The 23,265-nt window shown below is 38.3% G+C and overlaps 1 protein-coding gene across 2 annotated transcripts in view; it reads right to left on the bottom strand.

Annotated features, from left to right (window-relative positions):
- Nucleotides 1–23,265, bottom strand: part of ZSWIM6 (zinc finger SWIM-type containing 6) — a 206,288-nt gene that overhangs the window by 69,616 nt on the left and 113,407 nt on the right. Inside the window, exons 1-2 of one of the 2 annotated variants that reach the window (XM_089908890.1) lie at nucleotides 15,762–23,265; nucleotides 7,207–7,563 (exon numbers count right to left, since the gene is read on the bottom strand). The exon at nucleotides 15,762–23,265 is cut by the window's right edge and continues 22,075 nt beyond it. In XM_089908890.1, the coding sequence (XP_089765016.1) occupies nucleotides 7,207–7,563; nucleotides 15,762–15,795 (391 nt within the window). In that variant the 5' untranslated portion in view covers nucleotides 15,796–23,265. The remainder of the gene's footprint in view (nucleotides 1–7,206; nucleotides 7,564–15,761) is intronic. The other variant, XM_022596877.2, reaches the window with a different exon arrangement.

The following is a 23,265-nucleotide window of genomic DNA, read 5'->3' as shown; positions in this document are numbered from 1 at the left end:
TTTGCCTCCTTTGTCATAGATTACATGACCACAGGCGTGTGAATTTATCTCTGGGCTTTCTATCCTGTTCCATTGATCTATATTTCTGTTTTTGTGCCAGTACTATACTGCCTTGATTACTGTAGCTTTGTAGTATAGTCTGAAGTCAGGGAGCCTGATTCCTCCAGCTCCATTTTTCTTTCTCAAGATTGCTTTGGCTATTGGGGTCTTTTGTGTTTCCATACAAATTGTAAAAATTTTTTGTTCTAGTTCTGTGAAAAATGCCGTTGGTAATTTGATAGGTATTGCTTTGAATCTGTAGACTGTTTGGATAGAACAGTCATTTTCAAAATATTGATTCTTCCGGAGCTTCCCCAGTGGTGCAGTGGTTGAGAGTCCGCCTGCCGGTGCAGGGGACGTGAGTTCGATCCCTGGTCCGGGGGGATCCCACATGCCATGGGGCGGCTGGGCCCGTGCACCACAACTACTGAGCCTGCACTCTAGAGCTCGCAAGCCGCAACTGCTGTGCCCGCGCACCACAACTACTGAGGCTGCATGCCATGACTGCTGGGGCCCGCGTGCCTAGAGTCCATGCTCTGCAGCAGGAGGGGCCACGGCGGTGGGAGGCCTGCGCACGGCAACCAGAGAAAGCCCACGTGCAGCAAAAAGACCCGGTGCAGCCAAAAATGAATAAATAAAATAAATTTTAAAAATATATATTGATTCTTCCAATCCAAAAACATGGTATATCTCTCCATCTGTTTGTGTTGTCTTTGATTTCCTTCATCAGTATCTTATAGTTTTCTGCATACAGGTCTTTTGCCCCCTTAGTTAAGGTTTATTCCTTGGTATTTTATTCTTTTTGTTGCTATGGTAAATGGGATTGTTTCCTTAATTTCTTTCTCTGATCTTTCGTTGTTAGTACATAGGAATGCAAGAGATTTCTGTGCATTAATTTTGTATCATGCAACTTTACTAAATTCACTGATTAGCTCTAGTAGTTTTCTGGTGGCATCTTTAGGACTTTTCTATGTATAGTATCATGTCATCTGCAAACAGTGACAGTTTTACTTCTTCATTTCCAATTTGGATTCCTTTTATTTCATTTACTTCTCTGCCGTGGCTAGGCCTTCCAAAACTATGTTGAATAATAGTGGCAAGAGTGGACACCCTTGTCTTGTTCCTGATCTTAGAGGAAATGCTTTCAGTTTTTCACCACTGAGAATGATGTTTGCTGTGGGTTTGTCATATATGGCCTTTATTATGTTGAGGTAGTTTCCCTCTATGCCCACTTTCTGGAGAGTTTGTATCATAAAAGGGTGTTGAATTTTGTCAAAAGCTTTTTCTGCATCTATTGAGATGATCATATGGTTTTTATTCTTCAATTTGTTAATATGGTGTATCACATTGATTTGCATATATTGAAGAATCCTTGCATCCCTGGGATAAATCCCACTTGATCATGGTGTATGATCCTCTTAATGTGTTGTTGGATTTAATGTGTTGCTAGTATTTTGTTGAGGAATTTTGCATCTATGCTCATCAGTGATATAGGCCTGTAGTTTTCCTTTTTGTGACATCTTTGTCTGGTTTTGGTATCAGGGTGATGGTGGCCTCGTAGAATGAATTGGGGAGTGTTCCTTCCTCTGCAGTTTTTTGGAAGAGTTTGAGAAGGACAGGTGTTACCTCTTCTCTAAATGTTTGATAGACTTCACCTGTGAAGCCATCTGGTCCTGGGCTTTTTTTGGGGGGCTGCGTTGGGTCTTCGTTGCTGCGCGAGGGCCTTTTTCTAGTTGCGGCAAGCGGGGGCTACTCTTTGTTGCGGTGCGCAGGCTTCTTATTGCGGTGTGCGGGCTTCTCATTGCGGTGGCATCTCTTGTTGCGGAGCACGGGCTCTAGGCCCGCGAGCTTCAGTAGTTGTGGCACACAGGCTAAGCAGTTGTGGCTCACAGGCTCTAGAGAGCAGGCTCAGTAGTTGTGGCGCACGGGCTTAGTTGCTCCGCGCCATGTGGGATCTTCCCAGAACAGGTCTCAAACCCGTGTCCTCTGTACTGGCAAGCAGATTCTTAACCACTGCACCCCCAGGGAAGTCCCAGTGTGCCCATTACTTCTTAAATATTGTCCTTAGGGAGGCTGGCAAAATACACAGGTCATAGTTTCAGCCCTGATGGAGCTTATAATCAAGTAAACATAAGCTATACAACAGACATGGGATGGCTGAATAGATTTGCTTGTTTGGTAATATCTGGAAGAGACTGAATAGACATATATATGATGGCTGGGACACAGAAGCATTGGAAGGCTAAATTAAGCAGGACAGGCAAGCATGAATGGAATTTATAGTGCTAGTTTTATAAGAACCATCTTCAAACAAATTGAAATGTCTGATGAAAGAACAACACTCAAATGCACACTTGGGTAGAACTACAAGAGGCACATCTTTGGAGTATGGATCCTAGGTGCCTCCTGTGTCTCTGTAAAAAATACAATCACCAAAGGGTCACAGAATCGGGAGTGGAAAACATCTTAGATGTCATGTGTCCACCCTCACCTGACATGAATACAACTGACCCTTAAACAACTGGGTTTGAATTACATGGGTCCACTTCGAGGGACTTTTTTTTTCAATAGTAAATACTACAGTACTACATAATCCCCAGTTGAATCCACAGACGTGGAACTGCAGATACAGAAGAACTGTGGGCATGAGGAACCACAGGTACAGAGGACCGCAGGTACCCAGGACCGAATGACTATAAGTTACACGTGGAATTTCAACTGTGCAGACGCTTGATGCCCCTAACCCCCAAGTTGCTCCAGGGTCAACTTTACATCCCTTCCACATCTGGCTAACTGAGATGGTATCTCTGGACACATGGCACTGAAGTGAGGGATGAATCTAGCCTACTTTTGGGATTGACTCAAGCTCTGGGAGTAAAAGGGCCACAGAAATGACACCCTTTCCCTCTGTTCCAAGCAGAGACCAATGCCACAGTTTCCACTCCATCTGTCCCTTTTTGTTGTAGTTTGCCCAGTACAGGCTATCCCATAGGGAGGTCACTAAAAGAAAGAGCAAAAGGAAAAAAGTAGAAGAGGAGGAAATATGTGCCAGAGAGTCAGAGCACAGCAAGCTGACCTACAACTCTATTATCATCCATCCAATTGGTTTCTTCCCTCTTCTTGTTAACTATGACTACTTATGGGTACCCCAACAAAAGGTAAACTCTCTCTTTTCTTTAATATTTTACACATGTATATATTATATGACTAAAATTTTTCCAACGCTGCTAGTGAAGATTATGAGCATTTTAAATATGAGGGAAAAAATGAGTCTCACCCAGGGTCACATAGGTAATACACAGAAGAGACAATGCTGTACTCTAGGCCTCCAGGTTTCAAATTCAATGTTCTGTCCCTACACCACAATTTACTAATTTATAATGCACTCCTTTAATAAGAAGCATAAAAGACCAAAAAAGGCTGAGTTGAATTAATCAAGAGAGTGGGTTAGCACTAAGAAATCAGTAAATTTCCAAATACATACTTAGCAAAGACAATAGCTTTTTCTTAACAATATGGAAGCTAGAAAGTTTTTTGGTTTTTTTTGTTTTGTTTTGTTTTTTGCGGTATGCGGGCCTCTCACTGTTGTGGCTTCTCCCATTGCAGAGCACAGGCTCCGGACGCGCAGGCTCAGCGGCCATGGCTCACGGGCCCAGGCGCTCCGCAGCATGTGGGATCTTCCTGGCACAAACCCGTGTCCCCTGCATCGGCAGGTGGACTCTCAATCACTGCGCCACCAGGGAAGCCCATAAGTCTTATTTTAATATAAAACCAAGACAAACAATTTTGCTTATCAATGCAAAACTACAACTGGCAATCTCCTTGGAGGGCCATTAACATTAACTATCTTACACCCACTTTTTAGCATACAGTGATTGATTTAATCTAATCACAATTATGCAGGACATTTTATGAAAACAAAATGAAATGTAAAAAACTGACAAGGACTGAACTATTATGATGACTACTTCTATATTCCGACTACTTTCAGTCAACCTGTGATCCTGGATAAGTCACTAACACATTCTCCTTGGCTTCTTAGTCTAGAAACTATTACAATTATAAATTTGCAATATGTAGCTTACAAGGAAATTTTGAGAAACAATATGCCTGAAATAGGCTTGAAAAAGCTTTTAATTCCTCAGCATAAAATTCTTTTAAAAAGAAAATATTTCAAAATAGTAAGTAAAGCAACTAATAGAATTTTAAGAAGCATTAGGACAAGTTCACAAGGAAAAGGAAAAACCTGTTACCAACATAGTTTGTATTTACTTAAAAATTATATTATGAATTTCTCTTATAAAGGATTTAGATAAGCTAAACCTCATTCTGTTTAAGATATATATAGATACCTATTAAGATAGATACCTATAGATACCTATTAAGATAATCTAATCTAAATCCTTTCCTAACCCTATTTATCTAGCAAGGTAAAAGTGATGCTTTTCCTTAGAGAAACATGAACTCTTCCCAATATTCATGTTCAAGACATTTTTCTCAAAGAAAAAATACACGCCTCGAAACCATACAAGGAAATACTGATTTTAAAATGAGTTAGAAAACGCTTAATGTACAGATGTTTGGAGGCAGGTGGGACCATGTAGTCAAATAACTGCAAAACATTTTAAATCCCACCCCCTACTAAGTCATCAATCTAACAGTTAAAATAAGACCCTCCAGGGAGCAGATTTCCCATTTCAACACTTAAGGTCATGGCCTGCTTTCTACCTCTCTTCTTTTTTTGCCACTTGTCACACTAGAATGGAAGGCAGGAAGGCAGCTTGTGTAACTGGCCCATTTCCAGGCTAGGAGCAAATCTTAGGGTAAATTAAGTGGAGAGAAAGCTGGCAGGATAAACTTCTCAAGTTCACTGCTTTCGTGAAGCTGTTCTCATGCAAACGTTATTTGAAAATCACATTGACTCTAAAGCTAACCTGCATTCTGCCCTTGATATTTCCTTAGATATCTTTTTCTTCTAATTTTAGAAAGTCTGAGAGAAATATAATGTCATGTGAACACTTTCTCACACCCAAGTTTAGCTTAGATTGTTTCATTAGTCCCACTATTTCGACACAGAAATGCATTTTAAAAGCTTTTAGATAAGAAACTTTGGGGGCTGCTATCCTTCAAAACAAGGAAGACAAATGCAGAACAAACACCTTACTGTTGATGTGGACCTCTGGTTAAACTAAAACTCAGAGAACAAAATGACCAAATGGAATATATGAACTTTAAAAAAAGGAAAAAGAGAGAGTGCATAAAAGTTTGAAGAAATGGTATATGCTATTCTTCTGCCTTCAATAAGCGATTTAATAGGAAGCCACAAATAGGCTCCTGAGAAATCTGAGATGACTGTTAGCTGGCCTGAATTTTCACAAGGTAACATGATTGAGACAGATGATATGACAGAGCAGAAGCCTGCTTAAAAAGTCCTTGAATGCATGTGCTTTTGGTGGGTCCAGGGTACTTCTGTGGCAGACTTGTTTACAATCCTGTTACTCAACACTGGCAGACTCTACCAAGTAAAATGCTTTACACACCTTATAACAGCTCCTTTAATAAAGCTGAGACTGACATGGAGAGCACTAGAAGAAATATGTCTATGTGGATTTTCCCCTGACATAAAAGACATATTAAAAGTATCACAAGATACCAGGAGACTTGTAAAAGAATGTTCACAGCAGCTCTATTCAAAACAAGGTTCATCAACAGTGGGAGAGACAAATAAATTGTGGTGTCCTCATACCTAGAATACTTTATAGAGTATGTGCTGTCCAATAAGGTAGCCACTAGCCATGTGGCTATTGAACACTTGCAATGTGGCTAGAGCTTGATGTGAGATGTGCTGTAAGTGTAAAACAGACAACAGATTTTCAAAGACTTAATATGGAAAAGAAGTGAAATATATCAATATTTTTGTTGAATTGATATTTATGAATGTTGGTATGATATGAATATATTGAATTGATTTTTTAGATATATTGAGATAAATAAAACATTATTAACATTAATTTTACTTGCTTCTTTTTAAGTGAAGCTAACAAGATATTTTAACTTATATATGTAGCTCACACTGTACTTCTATTGGTATTTCTGGTGCTGCTTTAGAGCAATGAAAATGAATGAACTAAAGGTACGTGAAACAATATGAATAAATCATATACATGATTTTGAATGAAAGAAGTCAGATACATAACGTTTAAAATCAGATAAGACTAAACCAGTGTTTAGTGATGTTAACGTTAAAACACAAAGCACCAAAGAAGTGATTACCATAAAAAATCAGGCAATGATTACCATGGTAAACAGAAAGGAGCCTATGACTGACTGGAAGGGGACATGTGGAACCCTCCAAAGTGCCGAGAGTCATCTATTTCTTGGCCTGGATGTTGGTTCACTTTGTTAATCTACACATACATATTCTATGCACTTTTCTGTGTTATATCTCACAATTTTAAAAGTTTTTAAGAAATTATCTCAAACTGCTTTCCTTAAACATTTATATCTGCTACATCAAGTAAGGACTTTGAAGAAAACCTAAAAGGATAGGGTTGAGTGACTGACTGGTTCCGTATTTCAACTATATGTTGACAGTTGATACATGTGTCTACAAATAAGTGAGATAACAAGTTCAGTGTATAAAAGACTTTAAAGAAACTCTTTTTGAGATTTCTTACACACAATAATAATCATATCCTAAACTCTCTCTATATAAATTCTCATCTTTTTCTAAGAATAAGTTACTTTCTTAATATGAGGCATTATATCAGAAACTTACTGCCTTGGAAAATAAATTTTTTAAGAAAATGAAAAAAATTCTGAATATGCGCAAGTCAGTTTACTGACAACAGCTGACAAAGGTGAATTTGTGTTCACTATAACTGATACCCAGTATTTGATGAAATTTTACAAAACATAAACATATAAGAGCCAAGCTTTAACAAACGAGAAATTTTTCTGAGCAGAAAAGACTTGGTATCTAGTAGAAGGTACAAAACATTTCAAAAGAAATGTTTTAGGATGCAAAACTAAATTTAAACCTTCAGCTACCTAAGAGCAATGTTGATGATCTAATTCATATTTAATTCATTTTCATGCAAAAGAATTAAATTTATAAATGAAAAATAATCCAGAGAAGCAATCTATAGAATGAGTATCTATACTCACCATGAACTTGGTTGATTTCTGAATTCTGGGAAAGAATTTCATCTGCCAATTTTTGAGCAGTTGGCAAAACTTCTGTGTGGTGCACTGTGATCAAATACTGTACAAACTTTTGTAGTTGGTCTCTATTCATTTGAAAGAGAGTCTCTGAAATGGGAAGATGCAATTTGACCTGATCTGGCTTGCGGATGCGGTATAAAGACAGTGCCACAACATGGGCACAATAAAATATGTCCTTGTTTCCACAGCTGCAGGTCACTGAGGTAATCTTGCAACGATCAAAGCTGATGGCCACGTTACAAACAGTTTCTGGCTCCGATTGTATTGCAGGTTCTGTCACTGTGCCACTCAAGTGGAAACCTATGTGAAAGAAGGGGAGGAGAGTTCAGTTTCTGCATTCAGATGCTACAAAATATTTTAATTCTTTGAAATGCGCAGTGCTTGATAGCTGCAAGAATAAAACATGACAGCTTTTATTTTCAAGTAAAAACATTCTGGCCACTCCAACCTCCCTCTCCCTGCACCTTACAAGTAAAAAATAAATGCTATTTAACAGACATGCTGAAGTAGTTTATTACACAGCCATATGAAAACACTTACTGCAGTATACCACCATCACACCTATATATATGTATATTCATACACCACATCATACCTATACCTAGACCACAGCTTACCTAGAGTAAGCCATCATTACTGTTCTAAATCTGTGTGTGGTATATACCTGACCAAAATCCCCTAGATCAGTAGTTTTCTCCCCCAGCATTCCACCCTTTTTTAAACAACGTTTTAAAATAGAGTAGGCCAGCTCAGCTTTCTTCTCAACAAACTCCTCCCTTCCTTCCACCTTTATTCCAGGCAGCCCCAATATTGCAACGTCTCTGAGCAGTATGTGCAGGGGGGACTGCAAAGCCCATCAAATCGCACGCATACCATAGCTGAAGTAGCTCAATGACTATTTTCTTTCCTATCATACAGAGTAAAGCTGGTACAGAGGTAGGCTGTTAAACATGCTCACATGCGTGCACAAAATCACCAAGTGGCAAGGGGCCTTAGAGGCCTTGTAGCCTCAACTTAGAACCACAGAGGAACCCTCCACAACCTCCCTCACCAATGGCACTTGGCCGCTGCTTCGAAGGATCCAGAAATGAGACACTCAACCCGCACAGGCAGCAACGGCTCCTTGGATAGCTCTAGCTACAGCTCACAGCCAATGAAAACTGCACCCTGACCAATGGCACTTGGCCGCTGCTTCGAAGGATCCAGAAATGAGACACTCAACCCGCACAGGCAGCAACAGTTCCTTGGGTAGCTCTAGCTACAGCTCACAGCCAATGAAAACTGCCTCTCACTGCCGCTGCCACCAGTCAGTCAGTCTTGTCCTGTTTGGCCAGGGCATACATCCCCCTCACTCCTTTTCCCTAAATATGGGGAAGCTTATCCTGAATGTTTTTTGGCATACCATTCAGTTCCATCTACCCTCTCTGAAAGCCACATGCAGAGGGCCAGTGATAAACATAAAGGGGAAACCTCCAGGGCACAGGCTTACCTCAGGATTAAGTACCCGACAGAAACTTGAATGTCAGAAATGTAATGAAGCCTCTGACTCTCTCAGCCTTCCACTATCTATGCTACTTGAATAAAATTTACCTAGCAGGCCACTATTTCTCCAGGTTCCCCTTAAATCACAAGGAGAAGGATCTTTTCACCATGTGGGAACTCTGGAAAGGATGCTGCACATGGAGCTACAGAGAGGTGACACGAGAAGGACAGCCAGATGATGCCTAGAGTTCACATGTGGGGCATCTGAACCCTACTTACTATCTCTTTCAAGAGAGGGGTTCCTTTAGGCCAGGGCGCTGGGAGAAACATTATTCAACTTACGAGAAATCTTTCAGAGTAATGTAACTTCATCTTGATAATTCATATTCAGCAACACAGTGGAAAGAGAAAAGTGTTGTCATATTTTTTTACCAGATTATCAACTTAAGAAGTGCATTTCCAAAAATCAAGTCACTATTATTGCTTCACAATAAGGAATTCTGATAACCGTAATACGGTAACCTCTGGTTTTCTTCCACAGAGATTATCCCTGTTTTTAAATGGATATTCCAGTCTCCTCCTCCATCTCTTTTGGTCAAGAAGTTTTTTTGGAAAACCGCAATTAAAGAAAGGATACATAGCAAATGTAATCATATTTTAAAAAAAAATTTAATGTATTTCCCCACGAGAAAAAAAGATCACATAAAAAGTAAACACCCAGGAAAATTTTAGAAATGAAGAAAAATAAGAGCAGTCTTGCCTTCTTGTATACCAGTGCACTAAAAGCTTACAATAATTAAAAGTCCATGGGACAGGCACAGATTAAGACAAGAAAAAGATCAATGGATCATAAATAAGTCCAGAAAGTTTCCAAGTATATTCTGTATACTTAGTGCAAAGGTTCTCTGTTTTCTACCTGTCACATATGTATGTGTACAAAAGAAACTAGCTGTCACTATAGGAAGATACTTATCATAAACTAACCATTTATAAAATCAATCTCTCCCAGCTTAACACTCTTTTATTTCTCCTTATCCACCAAGTCAACATCTTCGTCTCTCCACAAAAGTGATACTGAAGGACTCCCATCACAGGCAAAGCCAAGACAACTGAGAATCCAAAATAGTTAGACTAGTTAGTATTTAAATAGTCTGCAAGGCTATAGTGTAAGAGGTGCTTCAAAAGAGACTGATTTAACTGTCAAAGAAGAGGCCCTTCCTAAATAGACATTTCCCTAAAGAAGACATATAGATGGCCAAGAGGCACATAAAAAGATGCTCAACATCACTAATTATTAGAGAAATGCAAATCAAAACTACAATGAGGTTATCACCTCACAAATCACCTCAAAATGGCCATCATCAAAAACTCTATAAACAATAAATGCTGAAGAGGGTGTGGAGAAAAGGGAACCCTCTTGCACTGTTGGTGGGAATGTAAATTGATACAGCCACTATGGAGAACAGTATGGCGTTCCTTATAAAACTAAAAATAGAAAGAACTACCATATGACCCAGCAATCCCACTACTGGGCATATACCCTGAGAAAACCATAATTCAAAAAGACACAGGTACCCCAATGTTCACTGCAGCACTACAATAGCCAGGACATGGAAGCAACCTAAATATCCATCAACAGAGTAATGGATAAAGATGATGTGGTACATATATACAATGGAATATTACTCAGCCATAAAAAGGAATGAAATTGGGTCATTTGTAGAGACCTGGATGGGCCTAGAGAGTGTCATACAGAGTGAAGTAAGTCAGAAAGAGAAAAACAAATGTTGTATATTAACACATATATGTGGAATCTAGAAAAATGGTACAGATGGTCTTATTTGCAAAGCAGAAACAGAGACACAGACATAGAGAACAAAGGTATGGATACCAACGGGGAAGGGGGCAGTGGGATGAACTGGGAGATGGGGATTGACATATATACACTATTGATACTACGTATAAAATAGACAGCTAACGAGAACCTACTGTATAGCACAGGGAACTCTACTCAGTGCTCTGCAGTGACCTAAATGGGAAGGAAATCCAAAAAAGAGGGGATATATGTATACGCATAGCTGATTCACTTTGCTGTACAGCAGAAACTAACACAGCATTGTAAAGCAGCTATACTCCAACAAAAATTAAAAAAAAAAAAAAAAAAAAGAGAAGAGACCCTTAGCAGAACCAATGAAGCCGTCAAATGGTTTTGCAAAACAGAGTTTTCTTCATTCATGTGAGTTGTACAAGTCAGAAGTAAAGTATAGTGAATCCTGATATCGTACAATTATGCTGGGGGAAAACCCCACCTACTATCCAATTATATTATGTTGAGTATTTACCATTCTCATAAAATTTTTTAAAAAACAAACTATAAAATACTGTGACTTTCAAAACTAACTCAAGAGATGTGTGAGGACACAAATAAACACATTCATGTCTTATAAAAGTACACTTCATTAATGTAATATCGTCAAGATTAAGGCATTTCATGAATGTTCTTTTTCCAAGTAATTCTAGATTATCTTTCAAGTATCCAAACTCCTTTTAAAATTCCAACTATTTTTGGGCTTCCCTGGTGGCTCAGTGGTTGAGAGTTCGCCTGCCGATGCAGGGGACGCGGGTTCGTGCCCCGGTCCGGGAAAATCCCACATGCCGCGGAGCAGCTGGGCCCGTGAGCCATGGCCGCTGAGCCTGCGCGTCCGGAGCCTGTGCTCCGCAACGGGAGAGGGCACAACAGTGAGAGGCCCGCGTACCGCAAAAAAAAAAAAAAAAATTCCAACTATTTTTGTTGGAAATATTTCTAAATGTAAGTTCTACCTTGCCACCCTAATCAGCTGACCATTCAGGGTATCACCAAGTGAATGGGACAGCATTCCCTGTAAGACAACTGCAGGTGGCAGTATTTTTTAAGCGGGCTCTCGTTTTTTTCTCTACTATCAGCTATCACAATGACTCCCCTCCTATACTGCTATCCTTTTTCATAGAAAATTCTTTGCCCTCAAGTCAGCTGCACCTCTAATTTGATTAGATTTGTGTCAACTGTTTAATACTCCGAGGTCTATTTGGGGTTTTTCCCTCCTTACTTTTAGGTTGGGATGGCTGATGTTGCTAGAGGTAAGAGGCTTTACTTTAGATACAGGAAAGTTACATACACACAGAGGGGACAGCAGGTACACTAGTTTTTAAGACAGTGCAATACTGAGTCAACATGTAGGAGGTTCCATCACGCCTCTCTTCAGGGTTGTGTGGTCGTGTATTTTGGCCTCTCCAATTTGAGGAAACTTTGAAATTCCACCAACTCACTCTCTCTGGGTCCTAAATCATACCATAGCACTCACAGGAGAAGCAAGGAGAATATTCCTCCCTCAAAGGTAAGTAGAGATGTCCCGATAGACATTCTTCCCCCACTCCTTCCTCCGCACCCCTCAATGGTCTTATCCTTTAGGTACTGCGTGACTTGAAACAAAAAGTAATGTTCTTGAGAATGGATTTTGCCTTTCTGGAGTTCTGACAATCCCAGATGACCAGCGGCTTTGGGATTATAAATGCAAAAATCTCCTTCTAGGACAGTCAGCTGTTCGATATGACAGAACTGAGGACACAGAAAGGGGTAATCCTGCGCTCTGTGGTAAACCATGGATAATTAGCTGTTTTATTTTCAAAGAACTAAAACTGAAGAAACTACATAAATCTTTTTTAATAAATACATTTGACTTTACAAAATATAATCTGTCAAAGACAGTTAATTCCATAAGAGCAAACCTCACAGGGCAGTCAAATCGTTTTGTCGTCATGCCACCACAGCACCCAATATAATGATAGTATTCACGTTCTCAGCCTGCAGGAACTAAAGAAAAACAAAGCAGAAACCAAGGCTCAGTGTTGTATAGGCCTTGGTAACAGACTTTGATTCGGATCAGGTTCTGTCCACTTAAATGCTGTGTGATCTGGGCATATTGTTTATCCTTTCTGATACTTGCTGTATTTTGTGCAAAATGTGGTTAGAAATACCTCCTAGGATTGTTTTGGGGATTAAACTGAAATAACATATGTAAAGCACCTGGCACGTAGTAAAAGTGCTCATTAAATTTTATTTCCCTTTCCTTCCCTTCCCAGCTGGAGAAATAGGGGGGAGGGGTGCTAGAAACATTCCCTTTATCCATAATACGTTTTTTTTCCTCTATGGCTACTGGAATCTTGGGGGGAAGGAGGAACCTCATTCTTGAAGTAACTTGGAAAATAAATGCGAAAGAGTGTACTTTCACACAGAGAGAACTAGAAAATGTTCGGGGAGAGATTTTTTTAGGTAACCATAGATACCTCAAAAATATTATAATGCAATGATTCTCAAAGCATGGTCCAGGGATACCCATAGCTCCCAAAGAGGCTTTCAAAACATTTTCATTTTTGCACTTGGGCCTTACGGTAGGTCAGTATTTTATAAGACTTAGCAGGGAAACACTGAAGGGGCAAATTTCTCACATGAGAACTACACAATTGAATCGTCTACACACGTTAATTTCACATTAACGAGAATTAAGGTTTCTAGAAAGTAAATATTAAATTCTTCACTGATATTCTAAAAATAAGCTTTCCTTGAAAGCTGATTTTCCATATCTAAGGTTAGATTTTAGTTGCATTTTAAAGGTGACAAGGAGACCCACGATATCAGACCGGAGAGACAACTGTTTTAAAATACACAAAGAATTTCTAAAGCTTGGCCACTTTGTGCATATATGTATATGTGCTCAGTTAACTGAAAAATGGTAACAAACTGAAAACATTAGAAATTGTCTAAGCTAAAGTAAACTGGTAGACATGAAATAAATACACACTAAAAACTACTGCTTTCAGGGCACATTCTTTTCAGAAAAATATGCACCCTGTGCATGAGGTGCTCAAGTAACATATTTTTTGTTGAAAAAGAATTTAACAGAAGCACTGGTGTAGTACTTACACAAATACATCTTTCACCCTTTTCCTAAATAAAAAGAATCCCTGGGGAAATTAAAGGCAGAAACCAAAGCAATGCAATGTTATGGCTGAAAGGATGGCAAGGGTTGTAAGAGGTTTCTTTTAAGTTTCTAAAGCTAAGTCTAAAAATGCAGAAGTGTTAACCATTCTCATAACAAAGCATTCATTGGTTTGCTAAACCCAGTGCATTGGCTAAATGTATAGTAACTAATACCTGATTATGTGTCCCTGGTAAAATATATGAGTTAATCATTGGCCCACAAAACCCAACTTTTACCTTTCCTAACTCTGAGAACTGCACACAATCTAACATGCCATGCTGCAATTATCAATTTTAAAAAACAAGAAGTTTTAATTCAAATCAACCTTAATTTCCAGATCAGCAGTACAGACACATTAAGGGACCAAGACAGAGACAATAAACTCAACTCAAAACCAACTTGTCTAAAATATGATATTCTTTCTTCAACTATGTAATTTTCTCAAAGGGATATCCTAAATTAAAGAGACTGCATCCTGTGAGCTGGCTAATTAAATCCTCTAGCCCTAATTTCTAACACTAAGCTTAAACAGCTTATGGTAAGACATTAGGAGATTTTGCCGGCAATCACTAATGAAGTGGTTTCTGTCTTTCAGAAAAATTATTTTTTAAAGGAAAAGCTTTGTTTTGAAGTCCACCTTTAAAATGCCTATTTGGACTAGAATTGCTCCTACACTTCATTAATATTTGAGAGAAAGACAATGGCAAATTAATGCAAAGCCCAGACTGTAAACCACAGCACACCATATAAACAACATAAAAATTTACGGAGCATGCACTGGATGGGCCCAATCAAGAGTTCCCAGAGGCACTCTGTTCAGTATTGGTTTTGTTTCCTCGTTAATGTAGATCCTCACAACACTTCATACAAGGACGCGTATGATCAGAATAACTGTGTTAGATATGAATGGCATTACATAGTTATTTAATATTATTCCTGAAAAAAAAAAGACACTTATCCACTAATTTAGCCATCTGTAATGAGCACCTAGAAGAAGCTGAGTTTAAGGAGACCGTGTTGGATAAAAAAAAAAAAAAAAAAAAATCACATCACTCTGTGTCATCCCCAATCTTGAAGTACATAAGCCCCTTCCCCCCATTACTGTCAAGTAATTTTCCAGAACGTATTTCTGTATTTTAACATGCATACTTGAGGGAAACAACCATTGCCCAGCCCCAGATTCTGGGTGGGCAGCCGGGGGAGGAGGGGCGATAAACAAATTAGGTAGAATTTGAGTTATGTGCACAACTATAAAGCCACAAAGTGCTTAGGAATTTAAATTATCTGCCCCAATTTTTAAATTCCACTTTCTCTAATGCCAACCTTCTCTAATACAAGCAAAGCAGCTCCAGACTTCCACCTTTCCTGAAGACCAGATCAGCCAGCTCCCTTGCCCCGATCTGTATAGCCCCCAATGGCGCCCCTACGATTCAGTGCTCCCTCCTCTTCCCCTCCCTCACTTGGCCTCTCACCTGGATACCCAACCTCTAAAGTACAGATTAAGTTTACTACAGCCCTTTGGTGTTCAACTCTGAGCACCTCTACACACCTGTGTCTTACTTCCCCTAAGGGGAAAGGGGACAGAAGATCCTTTTACTTGTTTATTTCCTGTTGCTGCTTACAGCAAAACAACCTTTAGAGATGCTTGGTTATTTGCTTTAGGAGCTGAGGTGAAGGACAAACTCTGGAAACTAAGTCTGTTTACCAGAGCCAAGAGGCAAGGAGAAAAGTGTGCTCAGACCCCAGAAGGGAGAATGCAGGCCTCGGTAGCCAAATTCCTCCACCCACACCCTGGAACTCCGGCTTGACCCCTCAACTTTAAATTAAAGCCTATTTCTAAGTGTTCATGTCTCGCTTATACCGAGTTAAGCTCGAAGCAGAGGGCTGTGATATCATCTGAGACAGCAGAGTTCTGTAGCACCCTTGTCACAGAGGACTATCCTGGAGGAAACACTCAAGAAGCATTTGTTAGGTGAAAGAACGCACAAACCCTCTTACTCTCTTGGTAGGTGGAACATATAGTTTGGTGCATCTCAAACTGGAATGTGCATCAGGACTCCTGGGCCCCACCCCGTCATCCCAGGTGATGCTGTGGCTGCTGGTCCAGGGTCGCCGACCTAAGATGATTAGAATTAGCCTAAACTAGCCTTTTCTAGTAAAAATACATTTAAGTAAACACAGTAAACAGAATAGTAAGGAATATGTGATTTTTCATATAAAAAGTGTATACAATTTCTTGCTTATCATGGAACCGAAATGCTCCCAATTCCAAGAAATCAGATATGAGACATTAAACTGGTCTGAGCGTTAAGAAAGAAAAATAAATGAAAACAATCTTTATTAACAAAAATGTATTACTATCATAATTGTTAATACTTATAGCTATACCATCCTATTTGAAGTGAAACCTTCATTAAAAATCTAAATTAAAATATAAAAATTTAAAAATGATCAGGGTATTTACTTCTACAAAAAGATTGTTTTACAATGTCCCATAGGATTCCTCATAATTGAAGGTTCTTTGTGTATTCAAAACAATCCAATTAACGGAAAAAAATTACTGGCAACTATTTTAGTAACACATTTTTTGCCTAAGGCAAAATGTACCCTATATGAGAAAGTCAGAGGCAACAGAATATGCAGGATAACACAAAGTGAGACAGAATTTTAGAGAGAATTAGAACCTTCTAAAATAAGATTTGTTTTGTTAAATAACCTTAAGCAAGTAACAGCCTCAATTTTCTCATCTAAAAAAGGATTAATAATATCTATCTTGTAGGACTGCTGTAAGAACTGACAAGGTATATAAACCACCACAAGGATTCCTTCTATGGAATGCCTGCTATCATCATTATTGTAATAGAAATGTCACATGCTCTTGGAAGCACAGCATTTCCAACACATGCACTAAAACCCTAGTCCCTTAGCGTGAGTGCACATGCTGCTTGAAATGTCAAGCTCCCAGGAGCATGCCAGCATTTCTATTACAATAATGGACAAGGGTTTGCTGTTGTTGCAGTAATTCTATACTAATATATACATATTTCCAAATTAATGGAACTGCTATGATTTTTAAAAATTTGTTCCCATTTTACATAGCGCATTCTTAAAATGTGAGTTGCCTCCAAACGGAAGAGAAAAGCAGGGGACTGAGAAGACTTAATTTTGTCTCAAATAACTTCCAGTTTCCCTAAGTGAAGCTATATATGTATAAACTGAATCACTTTGCTGTATACCTGAAACTAGCACAACACTGTAAATCAACTATATTTCAATTAAAAAAAAACTATTACCAAAAAATATAAACAAACAAACAAGTCTTTAATAAGAAAAAAAAAAAGAACAGCAAGGTAGATGTACTGATACTTTGGCTAAGAGGTACATTTTTTTCTTAAATACAGTGATAAAAGAGAAGCGAAGAGACTTTGGTTCAAAATGTGGATGAAACATACTAAGACATTCCCACCCATGTCTCAGAGCAGTGTGATTACAGATGAATGTTTATTTAACTTGTTTTGGTTAATGTAGGGGCAATGCTTTTTCTAAGATTTCTACAACAAACATAAATTACTTAGAAGAAAAAAAAGTGCTTTGGCTAAAATTGAAAAAGTGCTTAAAGTCTTCCCAAGTAAAGAATTTGCTACATAAATGATGTCCAGCAGACATTCTGGGAGCCTGGCAATAACCACACACCAAGTTTAAACACTAAGGGTCATCAATGCCCTCAATGCAGTTCTGCCTACTGACTGGCCCAGCCTACTTTGGCAACAGGACACTCCCAGGCTCTCCTTAACCCATGGATGCTCAGCCCTCTTTTGGCTCAGCCATACTCCAGAGAAGACGTATTACAGCACTCAGTATGACAAGGCAGAGAAAGGCTAGGCTCCTGGTTCTAATTTCAGCCATTATCTAATGTTAGCCTCTTGGGCAAGTTACTTATTAATATCTATTTCTTCTTCCCTCTTCTTTCCTCATTTATTAAATAAAGGAAATAGATTTTTTAAAAAATAGTGTGTAGGTAGGCAGGAGTTATGGAGAGCTACCCATGACAAGATTAAGGATGGTAGTTACCACAACCACTCACACAAGACCTTTGACCTGCCCTGGCTGCTACAGAATTGAATCAATGGTCACCTCAAAGGACTTGGAAGCCATGGCTCAGGGAAGGGGAGAGAAAAAGGACAGACACTGCTATAGGTGCAGTCACATATATGTAACTGGCATGTGGGGAGAATTTTTTAAAGTTTTGAAATTCAATACGAAAGAGAGTAAACATTTAATTTTTATCTACATAATTTTCAGCCATCTGTCTATAACTGAGATTCTTAAGGCATACCTTTTTGTTATTTTTCATATCTAAAACCTAATCGTTAAAGTCTCAGATTGCATAAATATAGGTGAAGTTTATTACGCAGAATGTATAAAACACAAAGTAATATAAAAACATAAAAGCCCATTAAAAATGAAATGAAAGGATTGAATCTATTGTCTGCCCTGCCTTCACCACCTAAATATCTGTATTCTTTCCCTACTATCCATTAAGTATTATGAAATATTAAATATTATGAACAACCACTTCCCTCATCCCTTAACTTGGTTAACAGGTGACATACAAGTCTCTATGGGAAGCATCCATGAACACAAGGGTTTCAGTTCTGAGAAGTCACTGGATTACTAGGTAACTGATAGCTAAGAAGTCAAATCAGAGGTGGTTTCCAGAAATAAAAAAGAGAAACAGTACAAACCTTCATTTGCCAAATTGTGTTCTATGTATGTTAACAGGTATTTATTGGGGTGTCCTATGAGAGAAGGACTGATAACATCCTGGTAGCACTTACAAGTACCTAGAAACAGTGCCTGGCGTGTGACATGTGCTCAATATTTACTGAGAAAATGAACGAATGAATGAAGAAGTAAAAATTTTATTTAGTAGAGAGGTTAAATAAAATCTGAATACCAAATTGCTCTAGCATGAATTTGAAGCTACAAGATAGAAAAGTCTGAAAACAAATTATCTATGTGCCTTACACAGGAAGCATATGTGCAGGAGTAGTAAGAATTAAACTTTTATTGTAGATAATAACCCTGTTTACGTGTGACTTTTTCAAAATCTCACAAAAGCGCCACTAATAATAAATATACACTACTTCAAAAAGCAATTTGGTTTTATTTCTTCTGAAAGCAAAGTACGTAAATGAAGAGACATATTCCATTTTAGCCTAGAACAGCATTTTTTTTAACATCTTTATTGGAGTATAATTGCTTTACAAGGGTGTGTTAGTTTCTGCTTTATAACAAAGTGAATCAGTTATACATATACATATGTCCCCATATCTCTTCCCTCTTGCGTCTCTCTCCCTCCCTCCCACCCCTCTAGGTGGTCACAAAGCACTGAGCTGATTTCCCTGTGCTATGCGGCTGCTTCCCACTAGCTATCTATTTTACGTTTGGTAGTGTATATATATCCATGCCACTCTCTCACTTTGTCCCAGCTTACCCTTCCCCCTCCCCGTATCCTCAAGTCCATTCTCTAGTAGGTCTACGTCTTTATTCCCGTCTTGCCCCTAGGTTCCTCATGACCATTCTTTTTCTTTTTTTAGATTCCATATATATGTGTTAGCATATGGTATTTGTTTTTCTCTTTCTGACTCACTTCACCCTGTATGACAGACTCTAGATCCATCCACCCCACTACAAATAACTCAATTTCGTTTCTTTTTATAACTGAGTAATATTCCACTGTATACATGTGCCACATCTTCTTTATCCATTCATCTGTTGATGGAAACTTAGGTTGCTTCCATGTCCTGGCTATTGTAAATAGAGCTGCAATGAACATTGTGGTACATGACTCTTTTTGAATTATGGTTTTCTCTGGGTATATGCCCAGTAGTGGGATTGCTGGGTCGTATGGTAGTTCTATTTTTAGTTTTTTAAGGAACCTCCATGCTGTTCTCCATAGTGGCTGTATCAATTTACATTCCCACCAACAGTGCAAGAGGGTTCCCTTTTCTCCACATCCTCTCCAGCATTTACTGTTTGTAGATATTTTGATGATGGCCATTCTGACCGGTGTGAGATGATATCTCATTGTAGTTTTGATTTGCTTTTCTCTAATGATTAATGATGTTGAGCATTCTTTCATGTGTTTGTTGGCAATCTGTATACCTTCTTTGGAGAAATGTCTATTTAGGTCTTCTGCCCATTTTTGGATTGGGTTTTTTTTTGATATTGAGCTGCATGAGCTGCTTGTAAATTTTGGAGAGTAATCCTTTGTCAGCTGCTTCATTTGCAAATATTTCCTCCCCCTCTGAGGGTTGTCCTTTGGTCTTGTTTATGGTTTCCTTTGCTGTGCAAAAGCTTTCAAGTTTCATTAGGTCCCATTTGTTTATTTTTGTTTTTATTTCCATTTCTCTAGGAGGTGGGGTCAAAAAGGATCTTGCTGTGATTTATGTCAGAGAGTGTTCTGCCTATGTCTTCCTCTAAGAGTTTGATAGTGTCTGGCCTTACATTTAGGTCTTTAACTCATTTTGAGTTTATTTTTGTGTATGGTGTTAGAGAGTGTTCTAATTTCATTCTTTTACATGCAGCTGTCCAATTTTCCCAGCACCACTTATTGAAGAGGCTGTGTTTTTTCCACTGTATATTCTTGCCTCCTTTATCAAAGATAAGGTGACCATATGTGCGTGGGTTTATCTCTGGGCTTTCTAGCCTGTTCCATTGATCTATATTTCTGTTTTTGTGCCAGTACCATACTGTCTTGATTACTGTAGCTTTGTAGTATAGTCTGAAGTCAGGGAGCCTGATTCCTCCAGCTCCATTTTTCTTTCTAGAAGATGTGGTGGTGGTAACATTACAGAAAAAAGTCAGAAAAACGCAGGTATTGGCTCAGGGCTCTAACCACAATTTTCCTTTCAATATCAAGTAATCATTAAAGCTGTTTACAAATAATGATGATCTGATGTTACCAAACTTCAGGATTTTAAAAAATATTTTGAATAAGTTAAAATAGATAACTTCTATGCCAAATTTGGGACTACTATTCATTTTAAACAAGAAATATAAACCCGAACAGCTTCAGATATGAAAGAGTGCTAATTAAGTAGCAATTACGTATACAATGGCTTAGCCTGTGTTGCATAATCAAAATAATGTGCCTGAGGCTTGTCAGTATAATGGAATGAGAACTGACCTGGGAGAGAGACTTGGGTTTTAATCCCAGCTCTGCTACTAACTAGCTGTTTGACCTTGAGTCTGTGGCTTTATTTTCATATCTGCAAAAGGAGGCTAAAGGACTAGGTCAGTGGCCCCTTACTTTCTTTTCTTTTTTGCGAAGAAGGAGCAGGGGGTGGGCACAGATCTCTTGACAAGCTAAAAAAGGGCAATAAACGCTCCCCAAAAAATATGCACAAAATTATGCAGAATATTTCATAGTTCAGCATGTTATCTATTCACTTATTTAGAATCTTACAGATCTCCCCATACTCCAACACCTTAGATTCTAAACAAGTCAAAGGCAACCAAAATATATATACTCACATTCAAAATACGTGATGAAAACCCAGACTTTGGCTCAAAGTATTTTTTTCTTTGGTTTATAATGAACTTTCAAGGGCTTTTTAAAAAAGAATTTAATGTTTTTAAAAAGTATATTCAGTTTATTTCTAAGATGTTTACAGGCAACTGGAATACCTATCCAAGTACTCACCTATTTGGAGGCAACCATACTTATCCAAGTTCAAGAGACTATATTATCCATTCTTGAGAATAGGGGATTTATAGCCCACATAATACTAAGCACCAAATGATGAAACAACAGTAGTTCTAGAACAGGTTTATAATGGAAATTAAAGGAGGATAAATGATGATAAATAACTGGCATCATGTACAGGACTCAATGATTACTACTCTATTTCATCATAAAACTAACATATGTATTAAATGCAGATAAAAATACAATAATTCAACAACATAAAAGACCAATCAAAAGATATGTGTTCAACTTCTTTAATCAATCAGAATTGTGTTTTTAAAAAGCTACTTTAATTGCCTAAAACATAAATATTATAGTCAAGGAAAATTCCACAGTTTAAAGCAAAAAAATAAAACTTGAGAAATGAACTATGTGGCTAGTTTTCAGGCTTTGGAATTTTGAGGAAAAAAGCATACGGCCATACATTATAAATCAAGCACATTAGCTTAACAAATGTTTCATATTAGTCATACTAATTTCTCTGGCTGAGTATGAACCCCACTACTTGAGACTGTAATAAAGTTGCCTCTTTTCTTTTACTTAAAAGGGTAGTCAGAAATTGGAAAAGGCCTCATCTCCAATAGAAAGTTATTTTTCCCTGCTTCAGAAAACCTATAAATGTTAGGACTGTAAAACATGGTAGAGGGAGAAGAGTAAAGATGAGATGAGTGACAGCTACCACAGTATCTTCTACTGGTCTAACTGGTCCTTCTCTTTCATTTCTCTCCCTCTCCTAACACTTGTTCCTTCAAATTCTTCTCACACTTTCCCCCTTTACTAAATGCAATTGTACCTTGCCTCATTCCCTTATCCTTCACTCCACTATCAAAATTACCTTTATATACACATGCACAGCAGGAGGGAATTCATCAGAAATGGCTAAGAGAATCTCTTCTGTGAGAGCTATATTCTCCAGCAACTCCAAACTCTACCCAGACCATTTATAAACTAACTGGGGACATCTGCAGTTATTCTGAGCCAAGAATAAAGTTTTTTATTTGGGGGACAGCTTGACAGGTCTACTAGAAACACAAGTCTAAGTTTATTAAGTTTTAAAAATATATATATCAAAATTCAGCATCGTATTAAACAAGAGGGTAAAAAAATCTAGGCAAGCCAAAGAAATATTAGCCTTAAAATAATTTCTAAAAAAGCTAAGGAATTCCACTTCATTCTCTTTGATGATTCTTCCTCAAACATATTTTGTTTTTCTCTAAATAAATATATGAAAATTATAGTTACACATTCTTTTTGAAAAGGCCTCTGATATATCAAATCTTTCTACGAAACTGAATTTTCCTGGTATAACAATGACAGCCATACTAATGATATAATTTTTAAGGGGGAAAATCAGAAGCGAAAGGTTGATACCCTAAGGGAACACTAAGCTGGTATTAATCAGATTAAATGAAGATCTGAATTCATGATGATGACTTTACTAAAACAGTAGTGCTGTATGCTCAAAAACTTTGGCTCTTAGTAATTCTTTTTGTTTTTAAAGATTTATTTATTATTCATTTATTTATTTTATTTTTGGCTGCGTTGGGTCTTAGTTGTGGCACGCAGGACCTTCATTGAGGTGCGTGGGCTCTTTGTTGTGGCGCGCGGGTTTCTCTCTAGTTGTGGTGTGCGGGTTTTCTCTTCTCTAGTTGTCGCACGCAGGCTCCAGGGAGCGAAGGCTCTGTAGTTGTGGCATGCAGGTTCCAGAGCACGTGGGCTCTGCAGTTTGCAGCATGCAGCCTCTCTAGT

The sequence above is a fragment of the Delphinapterus leucas genome, chromosome 3 (assembly GCF_059928025.1).
Source record: "Delphinapterus leucas isolate spDelLeu-1000000601 "Yukka" chromosome 3, BTC_Dleu_Yukka2, whole genome shotgun sequence".
Lineage (NCBI taxonomy): Eukaryota > Metazoa > Chordata > Mammalia > Artiodactyla > Monodontidae > Delphinapterus > Delphinapterus leucas.
The sequence above is the reverse complement of the archived record's forward strand: the minus strand, read 5'-3'. Positions and strand labels throughout refer to the sequence as shown.